The sequence below is a fragment of the Lissotriton helveticus genome, chromosome 1_2 (assembly GCF_964261635.1).
Source record: "Lissotriton helveticus chromosome 1_2, aLisHel1.1, whole genome shotgun sequence".
Lineage (NCBI taxonomy): Eukaryota > Metazoa > Chordata > Amphibia > Caudata > Salamandridae > Lissotriton > Lissotriton helveticus.
In genome coordinates this window covers 420,565,807-420,585,989 of record NC_136058.1, presented here as the reverse complement: position 1 = coordinate 420,585,989, position 20,183 = coordinate 420,565,807, and the positions used below count along the sequence as shown (strand labels likewise).

General features: G+C 51.5%; 1 protein-coding gene across 1 annotated transcript in view; it reads right to left on the bottom strand.

Annotated features, from left to right (window-relative positions):
- Nucleotides 1–20,183, bottom strand: part of LOC144807992 (E3 ubiquitin-protein ligase TRIM11-like) — a 229,913-nt gene that overhangs the window by 146,273 nt on the left and 63,457 nt on the right. The window contains exon 2 of the mRNA XM_078673566.1: nt 6,722–6,817. Within this exon, the coding sequence (XP_078529692.1) occupies nt 6,722–6,817 (96 nt within the window). The remainder of the gene's footprint in view (nt 1–6,721; nt 6,818–20,183) is intronic.

Here is a 20,183-nt window from a genome sequence, read left to right as displayed (position 1 = left end):
TCAGCAAGTTACACAAGTATAGAGCACTAGGCCAATCAGAAGAGGCCAACACTGTGTGATACCTGCCTGGGCGGAGGGCGGCTCCGGCCCATCAGTAGCCTCAGCAAGTTACACAAGTATAGAGCACTAGGCCAATCAGGAGAGGCCAACACTGTGTGATACCTGCCTGGGCGGAGGGGGCGGCTCCGGGCCATCAGTAGCCTCAGCAAGTTACACAAGTATAGAACACTAGGCCAATCAGAAGAGACCAACACTGTGTGATACCTGCCTCTGCGGGGGGGGGCGGCTCCGGCCCATCATTAGCCTCAGCAAGTTACACAAGTATAGAGCACTAGGCCAATCACAAGAGGCCAACACTGTGTGATACCTGCCTGGGCGGAGGGGGCGGCTCCGGCCCATCAGTAGCCTCAGCAAGTTACACAAGTATAGAACACTAGGCCAATCAGGAGAGGCCAGCACTGTGTGATACCTGCCTGGGTGGAGGGGGTGGCTCGGGCTCATCAGTAGCCTCAGCAAGTTACACAAGTATAGAACACTAGGCCAATCAGAAGAGGCCAACACTGTGTGATACCTGCCTGGGCGGAGGGCGGCTCCGGCCCATCAGTAGCCTCAGCAAGTTACACAAGTATAGAACACTAGGCCAATCAGGAGAGGCCAACACTGTGTGATACCTGCCTGGGCGGAGGGGGCGGCTCCGGCCCATCAGTAGCCTCAGCAAGTTACACAAGTATAGAACACTAGGCCAATCAGAAGAGGCCAACACTGTGTGATACCTGCCTGGACGGAGGGGCGGCTCCGGCCCATCAGTAGCCTCAGAAAGTTACACAAGTATAGAACACTAGGCCAATCACAAGAGGCCAACACTGTGTGATACCTGCCTGGACGGAGGGGCGGCTCCGGCCCATCAGTAGCATCAGCAAGTTACACAAGTATAGAACACTAGGCCAATCAGAAGAGGCCAACACTGTGTGATACCTGTCTGGGCGGAGGGGGCGGCTCCGGCCCATCAGTAGCCTCAGCAAGTTACACAAGTATAGAGCACTAGGCCAATCAGAAGAGGCCAACACTGTGTGATACCTGCCTGGACGGAGGGGCGGCTCCGGCCCATCAGTAGCCTCAGCAAGTTACACAAGTATAGAGCACTAGGCCAATCAGAAGAGGCCAACACTGTGTGATACCTGTCTGGGCGGAGGGGGCGGCTCCGGCCCATCAGTAGCCTCAGCAAGTTACACAAGTATAGAACACTAGGCCAATCAGAAGAGGCCAACACTGTGTGATACCTGCCTGGGCGGAGGGGGTGGCTCCGGCCCATCAGTAGCCTCAGCAAGTTACACAAGTATAGAGCACTAGGCCAATCAGAAGAGGCCAACACTGTGCGATACCTGCCTGGGCGGAGGGGGCGGCTCCGGCCCATCAGTAGCCTCAGCAAGTTACACAAGTATAGAACACTAGGCCAATCACAAGAGGCCAACACTGTGTGATACCTGCATGGGCGGGGGGCGGCCCTGGCCCATCAGTAGCCTCAGCAAGTTACACAAGTATAGAACACTAGGCCAATCAGAAGAGGCCAACACTGTGTGATACCTGTCTGGGCGGAGGGGGCGGCTCCAGCCCATCAGTAGCCTCAGCAAGTTACACAAGTATAGAACACTAGGCCAATCAGGAGAGGCCAACACTGTGTGATACCTGCCTGGGCGGAGGGGGCGGCTCCGGGCCATCAGTAGCCTCAGCAAGTTACACAAGTATAGAACACTAGGCCAATCAGGAGAGGCCAACACTGTGCGATACCTGCCTGGACGGAGGGGGCGGCTCCGGCCCATCAGTAGCCTCAGCAAGTTACACAAGTATAGAACACTAGGCCAATCAGAAGAGGCCAACACTGTGTGATACCTGCCTGGGCGGAGGGGGCGGCTCCGGGCCATCAGTAGCCTCAGCAAGTTACACAAGTATAGAACACTAGGCCAATCACAAGAGGCCAACACTGTGTGATACCTGCCTGGGAGGAGGGGCGGCTCCGGCCCATCAGTAGCCTCAGCAAGTTACACAAGTATAGAACACTAGGCCAATCAGAAGAGGCCAACACTGTGTGATACCTGCCTGGACGGAGGGGGCAGCTCCGGGCCATCAGTAGCCTCAGCAAGTTACAGAAGTATAGAACACTAGGCCAATCACAAGAGGCCAACACTGTGTGATACCTGCCTGGACGGAGGGGCGGCTCCGGCCCATCAGTAGCCTCAGCAAGTTACACAAGTATAGAGCACTAGGCCAATCAGAAGAGGCCAACACTGTGTGATACCTGCCTGGACGGAGGGGCGGCTCCGGGCCATCAGTAGCCTCAGCAAGTTACACAAGTATAGAACACTAGGCCAATCAGGAGAGGCCAACACTGTGTGATACCTGCTGGGCGGAGGGGGCGATTCCGGCCCATCACTAGCCTCAGCAAGTTACACAAGTATAGAACACTAGGCCAATCAGAAGAGGCCAACACTGTGTGATACCTGCCTGGGCGGAGGGGGCGGCTCCGGCCCATCAGTAGCCTCAGCAAGTTACACAAGTATAGAACACTAGGCCAATCAGAAGAGGCCAACACTGTGTGATACCTGCCTGGGCGGAGGGGGCAGCTTCGGCCCATCAGTAGCATCAGCAAGTTACACAAGTATAGAACACTAGGCCAATCAGAAGAGGCCAACACTGTGTGATACCTGCCTGGACGGAGGGGCGGCTCCGGCCCATCAGTAGCCTCAGCAAGTTACACAAGTATAGAACACTAGGCCAATCAGAAGAGGCCAACACTGTGTGATACCTGCCTGGGCGGAGGGGGCGGCTCCGGCCCATCAGTAGCCTCAGCAAGTTACACAAGTATAGAACACTAGGCCAATCACAAGAGGCCAACACTGTGTGATACCTGCCTGGGCGGAGGGGGCGGCTCCGGCCCATCAGTAGCCTCAGCAAGTTACACAAGTATAGAACACTAGGCCAATCAGAAGAGGCCAACACTGTGTGATACCTGCCTGGGCGGGGGGGGGGCGGCTCCGGCCCATCAGTAGCCTCAGCAAGTTACACAAGTATAGAGCACTAGGCCAATCAGGAGAGGCTAGCACTGTGTGATACCTGCCTGGGCGGAGGGGCGGCTCAGGCCCATCAGTAGCCTCAGCAAGTTACACAAGTATAGAACACTAGGCCAATCAGAAGAGGCCAACACTGTGTGATACCTGCCTGGTCGGGGGGGGGCGGCTCCGGCCCATCAGTAGCCTCAGCAAGTTACACAAGTATAGAACACTAGGCCAATCAGAAGAGGCCAACACTGTGCGATACCTGCCTGGACGGAGGGGGCGGCTCCGGGCCATCAGTAGCCTCAGCAAGTTACACAAGTATAGAACACTAGGCCAATCAGAAGAGGCCAACACTGTGTGATACCTGCCTGGACGGAGGGGGCAGCTCCGGGCCATCAGTAGCCTCAGCAAGTTACACAAGTATAGAACACTAGGCCAATCACAAGAGGCCAACACTGTGTGATACCTGCCTGGGCGGAGGGGCGGCTCCGGGCCATCAGTAGCCTCAGCAAGTTACACAAGTATAGAACACTAGGCCAATCAGAAGAGGCCAACACTGTGTGATACCTGCCTGGGCGGAGGGGGTGGCTCCGGCCCATCGGGAGCCTCAGCAAGTTACACAAGTATAGAACACTAGGCCAATCAGAAGAGGCCAACACTGTGTGATACCTGCCTGGACGGAGGGGCGGCTCCGGCCCATCAGTAGCCTCAGCAAGTTACACAAGTATAGAACACTAGGCCATTCAGAAGAGGCCAACACTGTGCGATACCTGCCTGGACGGAGGGGCGGCTCCGGCCCATCAGTAGCCTCAGCAAGTTACACAAGTATAGAACACTAGGCCAATCAGAAGAGGCCAACACTGTGTGATACCTGCCTGGACGGAGGGGCGGCTCCGGCCCATCAGTAGCCTCAGCAAGTTACACAAGTATAGAACACTAGGCCAATCAGAAGAGGCCAACACTGTGTGATACCTGCCTGGACGGAGGGGGCGGCTCCGGGCCATCAGTAGCCTCAGCAAGTTACACAAGTATAGAACACTAGGCCAATCACAAGAGGCCAACACTGTGTGATACCTGCCTGGGCGGAGGGGCGGCTCCGGGCCATCAGTAGCCTCAGCAAGTTACACAAGTATAGAACACTAGGCCAATCAGAAGAGGCCAACACTGTGTGATACCTGCCTGGGCGGAGGGGGTGGCTCCGGCCCATCGGGAGCCTCAGCAAGTTACACAAGTATAGAACACTAGGCCAATCAGAAGAGGCCAACACTGTGTGATACCTGCCTGGACGGAGGGGGCGGCTCCGGCCCATCAGTAGCCTCAGCAAGTTACACAAGTATAGAACACTAGGCCATTCAGAAGAGGCCAACACTGTGCGATACCTGCCTGGACGGAGGGGCGGCTCCGGCCCATCAGTAGCCTCAGCAAGTTACACAAGTATAGAACACTAGGCCAATCAGAAGAGGCCAACACTGTGTGATACCTGCCTGGACGGAGTGGCGGCTCCGGCCCATCAGTAGCCTCAGCAAGTTACACAAGTATAGAACACTAGGCCAATCAGAAGAGGCCAACACTGTGTGATACCTGCCTGGACGGAGGGGGCGGCTCCGGGCCATCAGTAGCCTCAGCAAGTTACACAAGTATAGAACACTAGGCCAATCACAAGAGGCCAACACTGTGTGATACCTGCCTGGACGGAGGGGCGGCTCCGGCCCATCAGTAGCCTCAGCAAGTTACACAAGTATAGAACACTAGGCCAATCAGAAGAGGCCAACACTGTGCGATACCTGCCTGGACGGAGGGGGCAGCTCCGGGCCATCAGTAGCCTCAGCAAGTTACACAAGTATAGAACACTAGGCCAATCAGGAGAGGCCAACACTGTGTGATACCTGCCTGGACGGAGGGGCGGCTCCGGCCCATCAGTAGCCTCAGCAAGTTACACAAGTATAGAACACTAGGCCAATCAGAAGAGGCCAACACTGTGTGATACCTGCCTGGGCGGAGGGGGCGGCTCCGGCCCATCAGTAGCCTCAGCAAGTTACACAAGTATAGAGCACTAGGCCAATCAGGAGAGGCCAACACTGTGTGATACCTGCCTGGACGGAGGGGGCGGCTCCGGGCCATCAGTAGCCTCAGCAAGTTACACAAGTATAGAACACTAGGCCAATCAGGAGAGGCCAACACTGTGTGATACCTGCCTGGACGGAGGGGCGGCTCCGGGCCATCAGTAGCCTCAGCAAGTTACACAAGTATAGAACACTAGGCCAATCAGAAGAGGCCAACACTGTGCGATACCTGCCTGGGCGGAGGGGGCGGCTCCGGCCCATCAGTAGCATCAGCAAGTAACACAAGTATAGAGCACTAGGCCAATCAGAAGAGGCCAGCACTGTGCGATACCTGCCTGGGCGGAGGGGCGGCTCCGGGCCATCAGTAGCCTCAGCAAGTTACACAAGTATAGAGCACTAGGCCAATCAGAAGAGGCCAGCACTGTGCGATACCTGCCTGGGCGGAGGGGGCGGCTCTGGCCCATCAGTAGCCTCAGCAAGTTACACAAGTATAGAACACTAGGCCAATCAGAAGAGGCCAGCACTGTGTGATACCTGCCTGGGCGTAGGGGGCGGCTCCGGCCCATCAGTAGCCTCAGCAAGTTACACAAGTATAGAGCACTAGGCCAATCAGGAGAGGCCAACACTGTGTGATACCTGCCTGGACGGAGGGGGCGGCTCCGGGCCATCAGTAGCCTCAGCAAGTTACACAAGTATAGAACACTAGGCCAATCAGGAGAGGCCAACACTGTGTGATACCTGCCTGGACGGAGGGGCGGCTCCGGGCCATCAGTAGCCTCAGCAAGTTACACAAGTATAGAACACTAGGCCAATCAGAAGAGGCCAGCACTGTGTGATACCTGCATGGGCGGGGGGCGGCCCTGGCCCATCAGTAGCCTCAGCAAGTTACACAAGTATAGAGCACTAGACCAATCAGAAGAGGCCAGCACTGTGCGATACCTGCCTGGGCCGAGGGGTCGGCTCCGGCCCATCAGTAGCCTCAGCAAGTTACACAAGTATAGAACACTAGGCCAATCAGGAGAGGCCAACACTGTGTGATACCTGCCTGGACGGAGGGGCGGCTCCGGGCCATCAGTAGCCTCAGCAAGTTACACAAGTATAGAACACTAGGCCAATCACAAGAGGCCAACACTGTGTGATACCTGCCTGGCCGGAGGTGCTGTGACTTGTTGCTACCCACATATTTTTAGTGACATTTTGGGACAGTCTAAGGTAATGCAATGTACCAGTAATGGTAATTTCTGCAGAGACTTTGAAACACCTGGTCTAGTGACGTGCACGTAGAATGTGCTATTTCTCATATTGTGTGCCCAATCTCATGTGGCGAAGCTCGCATCATGTACTGTCTGAGAGTGGTTCTTGAGCAAGCCTTGTGTTACAAAAGCTGCTTGACTTTGAGCCGTGGAAAGGTACACGCATTTGTCTGGTGATTTTATGTCAACTTTGCGAGGGCCTTAAAAGAAAGACATGTGGTATCAAAGTTGGTTTGCACAGTTAGATGTCTGCTCCCGATCAGAGCTGTTTTTTAATAATTGCATTTTACAGACCCGCCCTAAATGCAAGGCGCTGCAGTTATTTAACAATAACCACTCGGAATCCTCTCACCTCCCACTCAGCAGATGTCGCTTCCTTCTCGCTTTTCCAGTTTTGAAGCGTTGATAGGGTACTTTTCAGGTTTGGCAGCATGTTCTTAAGAGGAACCTAAAAATAAACACATACAATGTTACAAATAAATGATTCAATGAACATTCATCAATGATTAATTAATCAGCAAAAACGTTGTAGGAGAGTAGGGTCTGCTATCCTATGGTCACCCCAATTTTTGCTTTTTGCTTCACTGGTTTTCGACTTAATGTGGCTGTGGGCCTGCTAATCAGACCCACAGCCTGCTGTTCTCTCTCTAAATTCACATACATGTACTATAGGTACATCACCAATTTGGTACTGGACACCTTATCAGCCCCTATACAATGCACTATAGGTGCTCAGGGCATAGGTGCATCCAAGGCCTACCACGGGCTGCAGCATATCTTTTGCCACCCCTGGCTGGTTCTTAAATTGACACAACTGGCTGATCACTCAGCTGGGGCAAGGTGGTGTAATCACCCCTTGCTTAGATATAGTATACCTATATCTAAACCTATATCTGGACACATATATACCTATCAGTCACTCCTATGGCAGGCCTTAACAATCCTGGAGGCAGAGTGCTTGGTTTTATGTGAGATGGTGCTCTAGCATGAGCTGAGCCTGTCTGCAGTGTTCGGAACCATTTCCTTACTGCTGTTCCAGGATATTGCCATACCATATACTCTTAAGTGCATTATAATCCTCGCGGTTATTGCTAACTTTGGTTTGGCTTTATCAAAACATGTCGTGTTTGGTTTCATACACTTTGGAATACTACCCCCTTGCCAGTTCTGATGACAGGGGTAGCATTCCACCCTTCTAGAGGGAGAAGACATGTTACTTCACTTAAAACGCGCTTAATCCTAACCAGAGCCTCAGCATCACAAAATGGATGCTGCTGCCCCGACACAAGTCTGACCTCCTGCTGCTGACCAAAACTTGGCAGGGGAGGCCTGGACAAAGGGTTTCCTGTCACAGGGAGGTGCTACACCACCCCAGACCGGAGATAGTGGATTGGAGCAGGGAGGGTTGAAAGAAACTAGACATTGCCTGGGGCACACAAGGTGTCCCATGCAAAATCCAGTCAAACCGGTTCTGGGGCACCCCAGCCCCAGTCCTGGCACGAAACTGGACAAAGGGAAAGGGGTGTAACCACCCCCTTCCTGGGTCCCACTCATAGGAGGGACCTAGCAGGTAATCCAGCCCCCTGATTTGGAATAAAGGTGGGAGCAGTGCCAATGCACATTAGATTATCCTGACTGAAACTTATGATACGAAACTCTGGACCCTTCGACATCCTACTCGACGTAGAAGACTGAAGAATCTCCCTTGTGGTCAAGGAGTGACCACCCTGTGCAAACAGGCACCATCCAGTGCCTCACCGTTTGCTTTGTTGCAGTTCCTGCCAGAACTCAAGCAACATAGATCAACAAGACTCAGCTTTCCTGCCTTCCAACAGCCCGATCCACAGTCCCAGCGAATCTGAGACCCGTGGAGGTGACCTGAAGTGTGGGGCCGGCCATCTTGGAAAAACCACAACGTGCTGACCGTGCATCTCCCGAGGCTGTGCATTGGGGTTTCAGAAGCCCCAGCCCCGAGCAGCTTTTGCACCAAAGCTCTCCCCTCGACACTCACTGAGTGCTGCGTGAGGCCCTTTTGCATTTTCCTGCTCGACGCGTTGGTCCGGTCGCTTGCCCGTTGGCTAGCGGCCCCAGTACCGATGAACCTTTGAATTTGCTCTGCTCGTCTGGTTGCTCCAGACTGGCCCTCGCTCCCCTGAAAAGGAGCACCCGCTCTGACCTTGCTGGTCCGAGTAAGAAGCGATCTTTGAATCCTGCGTGGGTTGCCCTTGCCAAGGCTTGTTAACTCCGATCCGGAAGCCGACACCGCCGACAGTGAGAGCCTTTGTGGGTCAGCTCGTGATTCACTCCTGGACATCCTCGGTGCCCCAGAGTCCATGTGGCAGCGGAGACAAGCTTCATGACAACCACCTGATTGCGCCCAACATCGCCTGGTTCCTTCCTGGTTCCTTCCTGGTCACTGGCTAGTGACCCAGACTCTGTCCCCTCTGCTTTCAGGTACTCTACATCTTCAATCCACCCTTGGATCACACCGGACTCCTCTTCTGGCCGCCTGCAGCATCTTCATCTCCAGGCTCCATAGATCTACACGACGAAACCCGACATGCTTTTGCACCTGTGCACCCGCTTCCTGTGGGTGAGGTAACTCTTGAACGCCAGTGCTCCTGTAGTGGTTTACACCTCTAGTGTCCAAGTCTAAAGTTTTGTACTTCTAGTCCAGTCGGAAGACTCCTAAAACTGTAACTCGATAACTTTTACACACTATTGACTTTGCATTGGTGCATGTCTGTGCTTTTAGCGATGCACCCGAATCCTGCGGGCTACTCCTGTCCTAACTGCTGTTCGTCCAGTGTAGTCCCAGCGATTCCCAAGGCCCCAGGCCTTACCACTGTTCGATTAGTGATACTTATACCACTTTTTTGATATATGGTTTGAGTGGCCACCGGCCTCATCCATAAACGTGCAACTTTCATATGTCATATTGTGCTTTTGTTTAAACGCTTGTGCTCCTATAATCATAAAGAGTACAGGGGATTATTCTGAGAATAAATACATATATTTTTATAATATATAACTTGTGTGGTGTCCTTTCATTTGATATTACAGGATTCCATATGGTAAAACAGCTGGCTTCACATGCCCTCTTGAGTTAAGCCTAAGACTGCTTGTGTCTATGCTACCACTAGGATAGCTTGTCTATAAGGTTGACTTTACAACCACCACCATAAGGGATTGTTTGGACTGATACAAGGTGCCCACAGAACTGTGGACATCATACATCAGGCCAACTTCTCACAAACTTGATCGTTCCAATTTCCAATTAACCACACCCTGACACCTCCCAGGATATTACACAGTTCCTGTCAGAGTCTGCCCCAGAACCATGAGGGCCCATGTGCGCAGAACATCAACATGCCACATTCACCACAACCCCATGGAACTCTTCAGCCGAGCCAGTTATTCTTCCACTGTCAGTCATTCTCCCACTGACAGTCATTCCCCCACTCACAGTCATTCCCCCACTCACAGTCATTCTCCTCACTGACAGTTCATTCTCCTCACTGACAGTTCATTCTCCTCACTGACAGTTCATTCTCCTCACTGACAGTTCATTCTCCTCACTGACAGTTCATTCTCCTCACTGACAGTTCATTCTCCTCACTGACAGTTCATTCTCCTCACTGACAGTCATTCCCCCACTGTCAGTCATTCCCCCACTGTCAGTCATTCCCCCACTGACAGTCATTCACCCACTGACAGTCATTCACCCACCGACAGTCATTCACCCACCGACAGTCATTCACCCATAGACAGTCATTCACCCACTGTCAGTCATTCTCCCACTGACAGTCATTCCCCCACTCACAGTCATTCCCCCACTCACAGTCATTCTCCTCACTGACAGTTCATTCTCCTCACTGACAGTTCATTCTCCTCACTGACAGTTCATTCTCCTCACTGACAGTTCATTCTCCTCACTGACAGTTCATTCTCCTCACTGACAGTTCATTCTCCTCACTGACAGTTCATTCTCCTCACTGACAGTCATTCCCCCACTGTCAGTCATTCCCCCACTGTCAGTCATTCCCCCACTGACAGTCATTCACCCACTGACAGTCATTCACCCACTGACAGTCATTCACATACTGACAGTCATTCACATACTGACAGTCATTCACATACTGACAGTTATTCAACCACTGACAGTCATTTAACCACTGACAGTCATTCAACCACTGACAGTCATTCAACCACTGACAGTCATTCAACCACTGACAGTCATTCAACCACTGACAGTCATTCTCCCACAGTCATTCACCCACTGACAGTCATTCACCCACTGACAGTCATTCACACACTGATAGTCATTCAACCGCTAACAGTCATTCACACACTTACAGTCATTCAACCGCTGACAGTCATTCACACACTTACAGTCATTCAACCGCTGACAGTCATTCACCCGCTGACAGTCATTCACCCGCTGACAGTCATTCACCCGCTAACAGTCATTCAGCTACAGTCAGTCATTCTTCCACAGTCATTCACCCACTTACAGTCATTCACCCACTGACAGTCATTCTCCCACTGACAGTCATTCTCCCACTGACAGTCATTCTCCCACTGACAGTCATTATCCCACTGACAGTCATTATCCCACAGTCATTCTCCCAGAGTCATTCTCCCACAGTCAGTCATTCTCCCAGTCATTCACTCACTGACAGTCATTCACCCACTGACAGTCATTCACCCACTGACAGTCATTCACCCACTGACAGTCATTCACCCACTTCACCACAGCAGACAAATGATTAACTTGAAAACCATTCCCCTGAAAGAAACCTGCCTCAAAATACACCCTGTACTCTTCAGTAGCTCTTTGAGGGGTTCACAGTGCCAGGAGTGTGACCCCACGCTTGTCACATACATCTTGGGCCTCATTTATAAAAAGTGACGCATCGCTGCGAGAAAACAGCATCGAGTCACTTTCATTGCGCCCTCTTTGTGACACCGATGATGAGTCATATTTACAGTATGATGCATCATGGTAAGAGTTGGTTAATCACCTGCGAGTGTATCCTGGCTCTGAGCAGGTGTGTGCCTAGCCACGCCTGTGGTAAGTTGGTTAATCACCTGCGAGGATGTCCTGGCTCTGAGTAGGTGTGCATGCCAGGCCCTGCACAGGGCAGGTCGGTTCATCACCCACGAGTGTATCCTGTCTCTCAGCAGGGGTATGCCTAGCCATGCCTGTGCTAAGTTGATTAATCACGCACTAGTGTATCCTGGATTTGAGCAGGTGTGTTCCTAGCCATGCCTGTGGTAGGAGTTGGTTCAGGACCTGCAAGCGTATCCTGGCTCTGAGCAGGTGTGTGCCTAACCGTGCCTGTGGTAAGAGTTGGTTAATCACCCTCAAGTGTATCCTGGCTCTGAGCAGGTGTGTGCCTAACCGTGCCTGTGGTAAGAGTTGGTTAATCACCCTCAAGTGTATCCTGGCTCTGAGCAGGTGTGTCTCTAGCCATGCCTGTGGTAAGTTGGTTAATCCCCTGCGAGGATGTCCTGGCTCTGAGTGGGTGTGCATGCCGGGCCCTGCCCAAGGCAGGTCGGTTAATCACCTGCGAGGATGTCCTGGCTCTGAGCAGGTGTGTGCTTAGCCACGCCTGTGGTAAGTTGGTTAATCACCCGCGAGTGTATCCTGGCTCTGAGCAGGTGTGTGCCTAGCCACGCCTGTGGTAAGTTGGTTTATCACCCGCGAGTGTATCCTGGCTCTGAGCAGGTGTGTGCTTAGCCACGCGTGTGGTAAGTTGGTTATTCACCCTCTAGTGTATCCTGTCTCTGAGCAGGTGTGTGCTTAGCCACGCCTGTGGTAAGTTGGTTAATCACCCTCTAGTGTATCCTTTCTCTGAGCAGGTGTGTGCTTAGCCACGCCTGTGGTAAGTTGGTTAATCACCCGCGAGTGTATCCTGGCTCTGAGCAGGTGTGTGCCTAGCCACGCCTGTGGTAAGTTGGTTTATCACCCGCGAGTGTATCCTGGCTCTGAGCAGGTGTGTGCTTAGCCACGCGTGTGGTAAGTTGGTTATTCACCCTCTAGTGTATCCTGTCTCTGAGCAGGTGTGTGCCTAGCCACGCCTGTGGTAAGTTGGTTAATCACCCGCAAGTGTATCCTGGCTCTGAGCAGGTGTGTGCCTAGCCATGCCTGTGGTAAGTTGGTTTATCACCCGCGAGTGTATCCTGGCTCTGAGCAGGTGTGTGCCTAGCCATGCCTGTGGTAAGTTGGTTTATCACCCGCGAGTGTATCCTGGCTCTGAGCGTGTGTGTGCCTAGCCGTGCCTGTGGTAAGTAAGTTAATCACCTGCGAGGATGTCCTGGCTCTGAGCAGGTGTGCATGCCTGGCCCTGCTCAGGGCAGGTCTGTTCATCACCAGAGAGAGTATCCTGGATCCAAGCAGATGTGTGTCTAGCCTGGCCTGTGGTAAGTTGGTTAATCACCCGCAAGTGTCTCCTGGCTCTGAGCAGGTGTGTGCCTAGCCACGTGTGTGATAAGTTGATTAATCACCCGTAAGGGTATCCTGGCTCTGAGGTGGTGTGTGCCTAGCCATGCCTATGGTAAGTTGGTTAATCTCCCATGAGTGTATCCTAGGTCTGAGCAGGTGTGTGCCTAGTAACGCCTGTGGTAAGTTGGTTAATTACCCACGAGTGTATCCTCAATCAGGCGTTTGTTAAGGCGACTACTCACCCGTAAGGGTCTCAAGGCACTGGGGGGAGGCCCTTTCTCTGCGTTCACGCTCCTCAGACTCTCCAGAGAGACCTGCTGGCAGCCACGCAGGGCCCCTGAGCCCCCAAGACACACTCTGCGCCGCTGGCACGGTCCACAGCGCCCAGATAATAGCGTCACTTGACGAGATTTTATCGAGACACTGCCTACCTGCGCAGGCTCAGTGAGAGCTGGAGCACTTCATTTTTGCTCAACCAATAACGCTGATTCACACATGCAACATGACTAACTGCCTTGGTTCCAATGGAAAAAAAAGCTTTTGCAATGAAATAGGACTCACATTTTCTCTAAATAACACGTCTGTACAGTGTAACACTCGTAGTAAAGGGGCCAGTAGCCACGGAAGGATACAAATGACAACATGGCATACTAAGGCGGGACTAACAAGCCTCATTATCAATCAGAAGACAGAATTTAAGAAGGACAAACACAGAAGCCAATGAATAATATGGACGCAGAGTGAGGGAAGCTTGACTTCCTATACTGGTCTACTGCATGCCTCGCAGAGTGAACAGCACATGCGCGTTGCCACTAAAGCTCGAACTAAGAAGGATCCAACACCACGTTAGAGAAATAGAGCACAATTTAATAAGTAAAACAAGGCCAAAATGACAAACATCCAGTCAGTAGAATCACAGTTATGATTTTTTAAGAATTAACTGCAATACAGCACGTAAAAGCATAAAGTGCCAATGCAGCTAGCTAGTCGTGCTAGACCAAATCAAATTCAAAAGTTCAGACTGACTGCGATGGAGCACGGGTCGGATACGGTCCTAGATTAGTCCTGCTGAAGGCTTACCATCAAGTTTTGTGCCAAGAATCCCGTTTGCATTGGACAGGGTCGTGGGGATCAAGGAGAGCGTTGCTGGCGGTGATTGGCGTGGTGCGAAGAGCAGGCTGGGTGTCGCAGATGGGCTGGTTGGAGTGCTTTGTTGGCTTTCCTTCAAAGTGATCGAAGCTTGCTGTGCGAGGACACTGGTTGCAGGTGGCTTGTGCTGAATTTCAGTGTGAGCAGCGCAGTTCCAGTATGTATGGGATCATCAGAAAGAGTGGAAAAGCTTGATTTAAGAGACTGTTGAGTCACACCAAGGGTCCAGGATCTGAGGAGTACCATTTGGAAGGTAAGGAACTCGCTGAAGATGGGTCCAGGAGCTCTTGGGTAGCCTATGTCCCAAGGTTCAGACTAGGAGGCTAGCAGACTAGCCCTTTGAGTCACTCTGGGGTCCTGGGTCCAGATGGAGTTGCAGGTTCAGTTCTTCTTCCCCAGCCAACAGGTCAGCACAGCAGGGCAGCCGTTCCTTGTGAAGCACCAGTTCAGCTGAGTGGCAGCCCTCGGAGCAGGGCAGCAGTACTTTGTTCCGGGCAGAGTATCCACAGGTCTAGAAGTGTACCGAAGTAGTGGTGTCTGAGGTTCATTTTTTATACCTGATATCCTGGTTCTAGAAGGTGATAGAAGCTTCTAGACACTGTCTTTGAAGTGCATGGAATTCAATACCTCCCTACACTTCCTCCAGACTGGCTGAAGTGACAATGCAGGGCCCTTAGGGAGACAGCCTACTCAGGTGTAAGTGAGGTTGGCCCCAGCTCCTCCCTTCCATCTTGCCAGTGATGGCCCACCAGTCATACCTAAGCTCCCATTAGGTGTGGCTGTTTAGGAGGAATGCACAAAGCTGGGCTGCCAAACTATACCCTATAACGTGACCAGAGACAGGCCCCAAGCACCGCATGGGTAAGGCAAGAAAATGCTGAATTCCTAAAGGGGCATTTTCAAAACTGTATTTCAATTCCAACTTCACCTTAAGTTTGTATTTTACCTTAGACTTACAGAGACACCAAACATGAAATGGTAATCCCTTCCTGTTTAGAAATTAAATGTATAAAATATAACAAGGCAACTCCAATCTTAATCTATGGGAGCAATAGGCCTTGCAAGTAGTGAAACAAACGTAAGAGTTTTCTACTACCCGAACATGTAAGACTTCGAAGTGAATGTCTCACAGGGAGCAGCATACATTGGGAGCAAAGAGAGAGCACAGGGACCAGCAGGCCTAGGGAGCAGGGAGAGCACAGGGAGCAACAGGCCAGGGGAGTAGAGAGAGCAAGGAGGGCAGGAGGCCTGGGGAGTAGGGAGAGAGCACTGGGATCAGCAGGCCTGGGGGGGGAGAGAGAGAGAGCACGTACCATACTCCAGATTCCGCGATCCCAGTCCGTCAGACAGGGACTGAAAAGCCTACACTGGCTGCCTTTGAAACAGAGAGTGGCATTCAAGGCTCTGTGCATCTTGCACCGTGCTTTTTGGAAGACCGGATCAGCAATTAATAACAGCCTTGTCACCCCCTACCACCCTAACAGGAACCTCCGGTCTACGGGTGCTTTTCTGGCAGTGGTACCCAGAGTGAAGAGAGCCAGGTCCGGGGGTAGGCTGTTCTCACTGAACGCCGCCAAGCTTTGGAATGCCCTCCCCCTCGCTCTTCGATCCACACCCGACCTGCTCTCATTCCGTAAGAAATTGAAAACAACACTTTTTGTTAAACCCCTCTAGTTCTTCCCTCTGCTCCGTCACGTCTCTGTCTGAACTCAGCGCTTGGACGCCCCTGGGCAGCAACTGCGCTTAACAAATCGATAAATAATAATAATAATAGAGAGAGAGAGAGAGAGAGTGAGCACAGGGAGATGCAGTTCTGAGGAGCAGAGAGAGCAGAAGGAGCAGCAGGCCGGGGAGCAGAGAGAGACCAGGGAGCAGGAGGCCTGGGGAGTAGAGGGAGAGCACAGGCACCGGCAGGCCTGGAGAGCAGAAGGAGAACGGGGAGCAGCAGGCATGGGGAGCAGAGGGAGCAGCAGGACTGGGAAGCAGAGAGAGAACAGGGAGCAGCAGGCCTGGGGAGGAGAGAGAGCAGAGTGAGCAGCAGGTCTGGGGAGCAGAAAGAGAACAGGGAGCAGCATGCCTGGGGAGCAGAGAGAGAGAACAGGGAGCAGCAGGCCTGGGGAGCAGAGAGAGAACAGGGAGCAGCATGCCTGGGGAGCAGAGAGAGAGAACAGGGAGCAGCAGGCCTGGGGAGCAGAGAGAGAACAGGGAGCAGCATGCCTGGGGAGCAGAGAGAGAGAACAGGGAGCAGCAGGCCTGGGGAGCAGAGAGAGAACAGGGAGCAGCATGCCTGGGGAGCAGAGAGAGAGAACAGGGAGCAGCAGGCCTGGGGAGCAGAGAGAGAACAGGGAGCAGCAGGCCTAGGGAGCAGAGAGAGCACAGGGACCAACAGGCCTGGAGAGCAGAGAGAGAACACGGAGCAGGAAGCCTGGGGAGCAGAGAGAGCAGAGGGAGCAGGGAAGAGGGGGAGAGGGAGGGAGAGGGAGGGAGAGGGAGGGAGAGGGAGAGAGAGGGAGGGAGAGGGAGGGAGAGGGAGGGAGAGGGAGGGAGGGAGAGAGAGAGAGAGAGAGCGCGCAGGCAGCAGCAGGCCGGCGAGCAGAGGGAGCAGCAGTATTTCTGTATAGATAGGGCCTGGAACTCAATATGACCAAAACCAAGCTGATGACTTCCAACCCCCATAAACGTGTTTAAAAGGGCCTAGAATGGGGGGGTGCAGCATTAGAAATTGTTCACAGCTTCAGTTATCTGGGCATCATTTTTAGCATTAATATGCCTTTGAAGCCTCACTTGATAAAAGTGGATTTAGAGCTCAAGCCACTAATGGGGGCAGCTAAGAAAGACTTTCATGCCCCCTACACTGAGCCTCTGAGGACTCTCACCATTTATATGAGTCCAGGGTGTTGGTGTCAGTGTTCTGTGGGGCAGAGTTATGGGGACGCGCAAAAAATTGATGCACTGTTACTGAAAATAGAGTTTATCGTAAATTGGCATCTCTTCCTGCTAGTACCCCTCTGGTACCACTTTTTTCAGACCTGTGAGCAAGAGGCAAATATGTCAAAGCTAGACTTTGTCCCTGTACTAGTGGAGGCGTGTATGGTCCACTCCAGAACTGGCCCCTTCTACTTCTGCCCTCCAGGATGTCATCTCTCCCGGTCACTCCGTCCACATTGAGGTTCCGTGACAATTTTTAGGTGGTGTTTTCGACTCGCACGAATATGGTCGAGTCTGGTATCTAAGAACCGTAAATGACGAGTTTAGTAAGTGTGCGCAGTTTCGCTGTGCTAACTTAAACTGTTCGTTAGTTATGTGGGTTATTCACCTGTACCTACGGGTTCCATCTTAGATACGGCATCCATTTTGTCTCTTGCCCTCAAGTAGCCAGCGAACGGACACTGTCCGCTTCGCGACCCTGGGACTCCCACGATATTTGCGGAAGACGCATGTTCTTTGTAAGTTTCTTTATGATGAGGGGGATGATACTGTAAGGCAGATGGCCCCGCTCGAGGCTCATCTTGCCGTGCCAGTTTATTGTCTCAGCCGTGCATCTCATTAGGCACGTCCCTTTGATGCCTGTATCTCGTGTTTCCCGATACCTCCCCTTTTACACCCTTTTCGACTCGCCCACTGTTTCCATCTTCCTCTCCACCTGTTTTAGTCCTATTTCGATCTGTTTTACTGCCGGTTGGAATTTGCTAATGTTGGGAAGATGGGTTTTTACAGTTGGGAACCACCAAATGTTTCCGCACTCATGTTCCGGACCTTATGTGCTTCAAAGTGACCAAAGCGATCCCTCTGAGGAATAATTATGGGAACCGGTTGTAAACTTTGTGTATCATGATGTCCTATGGGGAAAATCTGTATAAAAGGAGCGATCCACAGAACCAATTTGAAGCAGTCTCCCCAAGTTGCACGTGTTGTACTTGTCGTGACTTCTGTGTTCCCTGCAGTAATAAACCTTGAATCTTTGACGTCGAAGGAAGTGTCCCGTGTCTCTGTAGTTTGTGCGCCGAAACAGGTATCCCATGAAGGTTATAGGTGTTGTTCCCTGGCACCGCTGGTACTGATAAAAGTCCAGTCCTTCAGTTGGTGCCCAACGTGGGGCGACTTCAGTGGTACCGGTCCGGTCCAAAGCCTGATGTTCGTGAGGAACTTCGTGTGAAATCTCCGAGGGAAGGTGCACCCCGCTTCATCGATCCTGTTGTCGAAATAAGTGGCCCGAAGTTTTTCCCTGCGAAGATTCCCGCCTCCTGACGGCTGCAATGGACCGATGCCCTGACTGTCGACCTGTCTTCGACGCCCGGCGTAGACCTTTGTACAAAGCGAGACGATAGACGGGCCTTCCTGGTGACGCCATTGAAGTTCTGAGTTAAGTATTTGTGGGTCGCTCCCAGTCCTTAGTGATTGTTTTTAGCTTTTTGAAAGCTTTGGTGTTAACCTTTAAGGTTTTGGTTGTAATAGCTCATTGAGCTTTGTAATAGCCTCCTCAGGCTTTGTGGTAATAGCTCTCCGAGCTTTGTAATAGCCTTACGGCTTTGTTGTATTGCATGGTTCCATTGCATTTGTGGTTCTTAGTATTGGTTCTTAGTATTATTTGACAGTTGCAATTGCCAAAAACCGAGGGTTTTGATTTACACGAGGTGTTATTGCTTCGGTAATCCTTGAAGTTTGATACTAGGTTAGTGAGCACGATGCCTAGCCATAGTGGTTTGTTTCGTATTTTCAAATGTTGCGCAATGGATTCCCGGTTGGAGGACTCATGTCCGATACCTCCAGTTGAAACTCCGATACATGATCTATATAGTCGACACGGTGTGGGTCCCATAATCTATAATGATTACTGGATCCGCTACACGAAGAAGGACGGTGACCTTAGATGGCCACCACACGGAACTTTTGAACTTTTGATTTTAGATAATCTTGAGGCTAAATTATTTTTAAAGAAAGCTAGGCCAGCTATGTTTGATTCCTTTCGGATATGGCGTAAAGAGGCCAAACAGAAAGAAATCAAACAACTTAAAAAGGATAAAAAGCAAGAATTTGTTCCGATAATGCAAGCTATAAAAGAATGTAGACAAGACAAAGAAGAAAAAGACCTGGAAATAGCTACTAGATTACATCATATGAGAATAGATAAATGTTACCCAGCTTTACCGAATAAATTAGAAAAGAAAGAAGAAGATTTGAAGGAGGATCCCTTGCTATCATACTTGATGAAATCACCACCTCCTTATGTACAGGGTGCTACTGCTCCTGTAGTTCCTCCTGTAATACCTCCTGTTGTTCCTCTTGTTGCTCCAGCGGCTGCGGGTCAGCCCGCTGTTAATCCTACGTTTGTACCTCCATCTGTTATCGTTCCTACTGCTCCTGTACCTGTACCTTCTCAGACTGTTGTTTCTGCATCTCCGACTACCTTGTCCGTTCCTACTATGTCTTCTTTTACCTCTAATGTTGTTGCTCCTGTTTTTCTTTCTCCTTCTGTTCGTAAGCGTGTTCCTAATTCTGTTGCTACCCTTTATTCACCTCTTCCTGGTCCGTTATTTTCGTCGGATTCATCTGATACTCCTCAGAGACGGAGTCAGATCCCTAGTGGTAGGGAGAAAGAGACGTTAGTAACAATGGCCCATAGGTGGATAAGACATCCTGCTAATTACACTCCACGTATAGTCTTTGAGACATTTTCTCAGTTTAATGAGCCTACGCAGAGATTCGTATTTGAGGAAATGTGTAACTTTTTGAGAGAAGAATGGTACAATAATGATGTAGATGATGTACCGTCCGACATAATTGAACTCCAGAGTCATTTTTCAAATGGTATGATTGTAGGTGACGATGTACGACGTGCCGTGGAACGTTTATTAGCATTCAGACCCACAGCACGTTCTCGAGCGTCATTAGATGATACCACTGAGAACTGGAAAGCAGTTCCTGGTCAGTATCCCATGAGAGAAGTCCCGCCACTGTGGGTGCCTGGAGATCCGCAAGCTAACCCTCCGGTTTTACCACATTTCCAAAGGGTGTGGATACATCTTCCATGGAAACGATCGGAAGTTTTGCAGGTGAAGCAATCCTTACCCGATCCGCGTAAAAATCCAGCTGGTTATTATAAGGAGTTATCACAACTGGTGGAAGCTTCTATTATGAATATTGCCGACATCGACATGTTGTTTGGCAATGTTGTACCGCAACCAGTTTGGGCTAAAATTCGTCAAGCCAATCACGC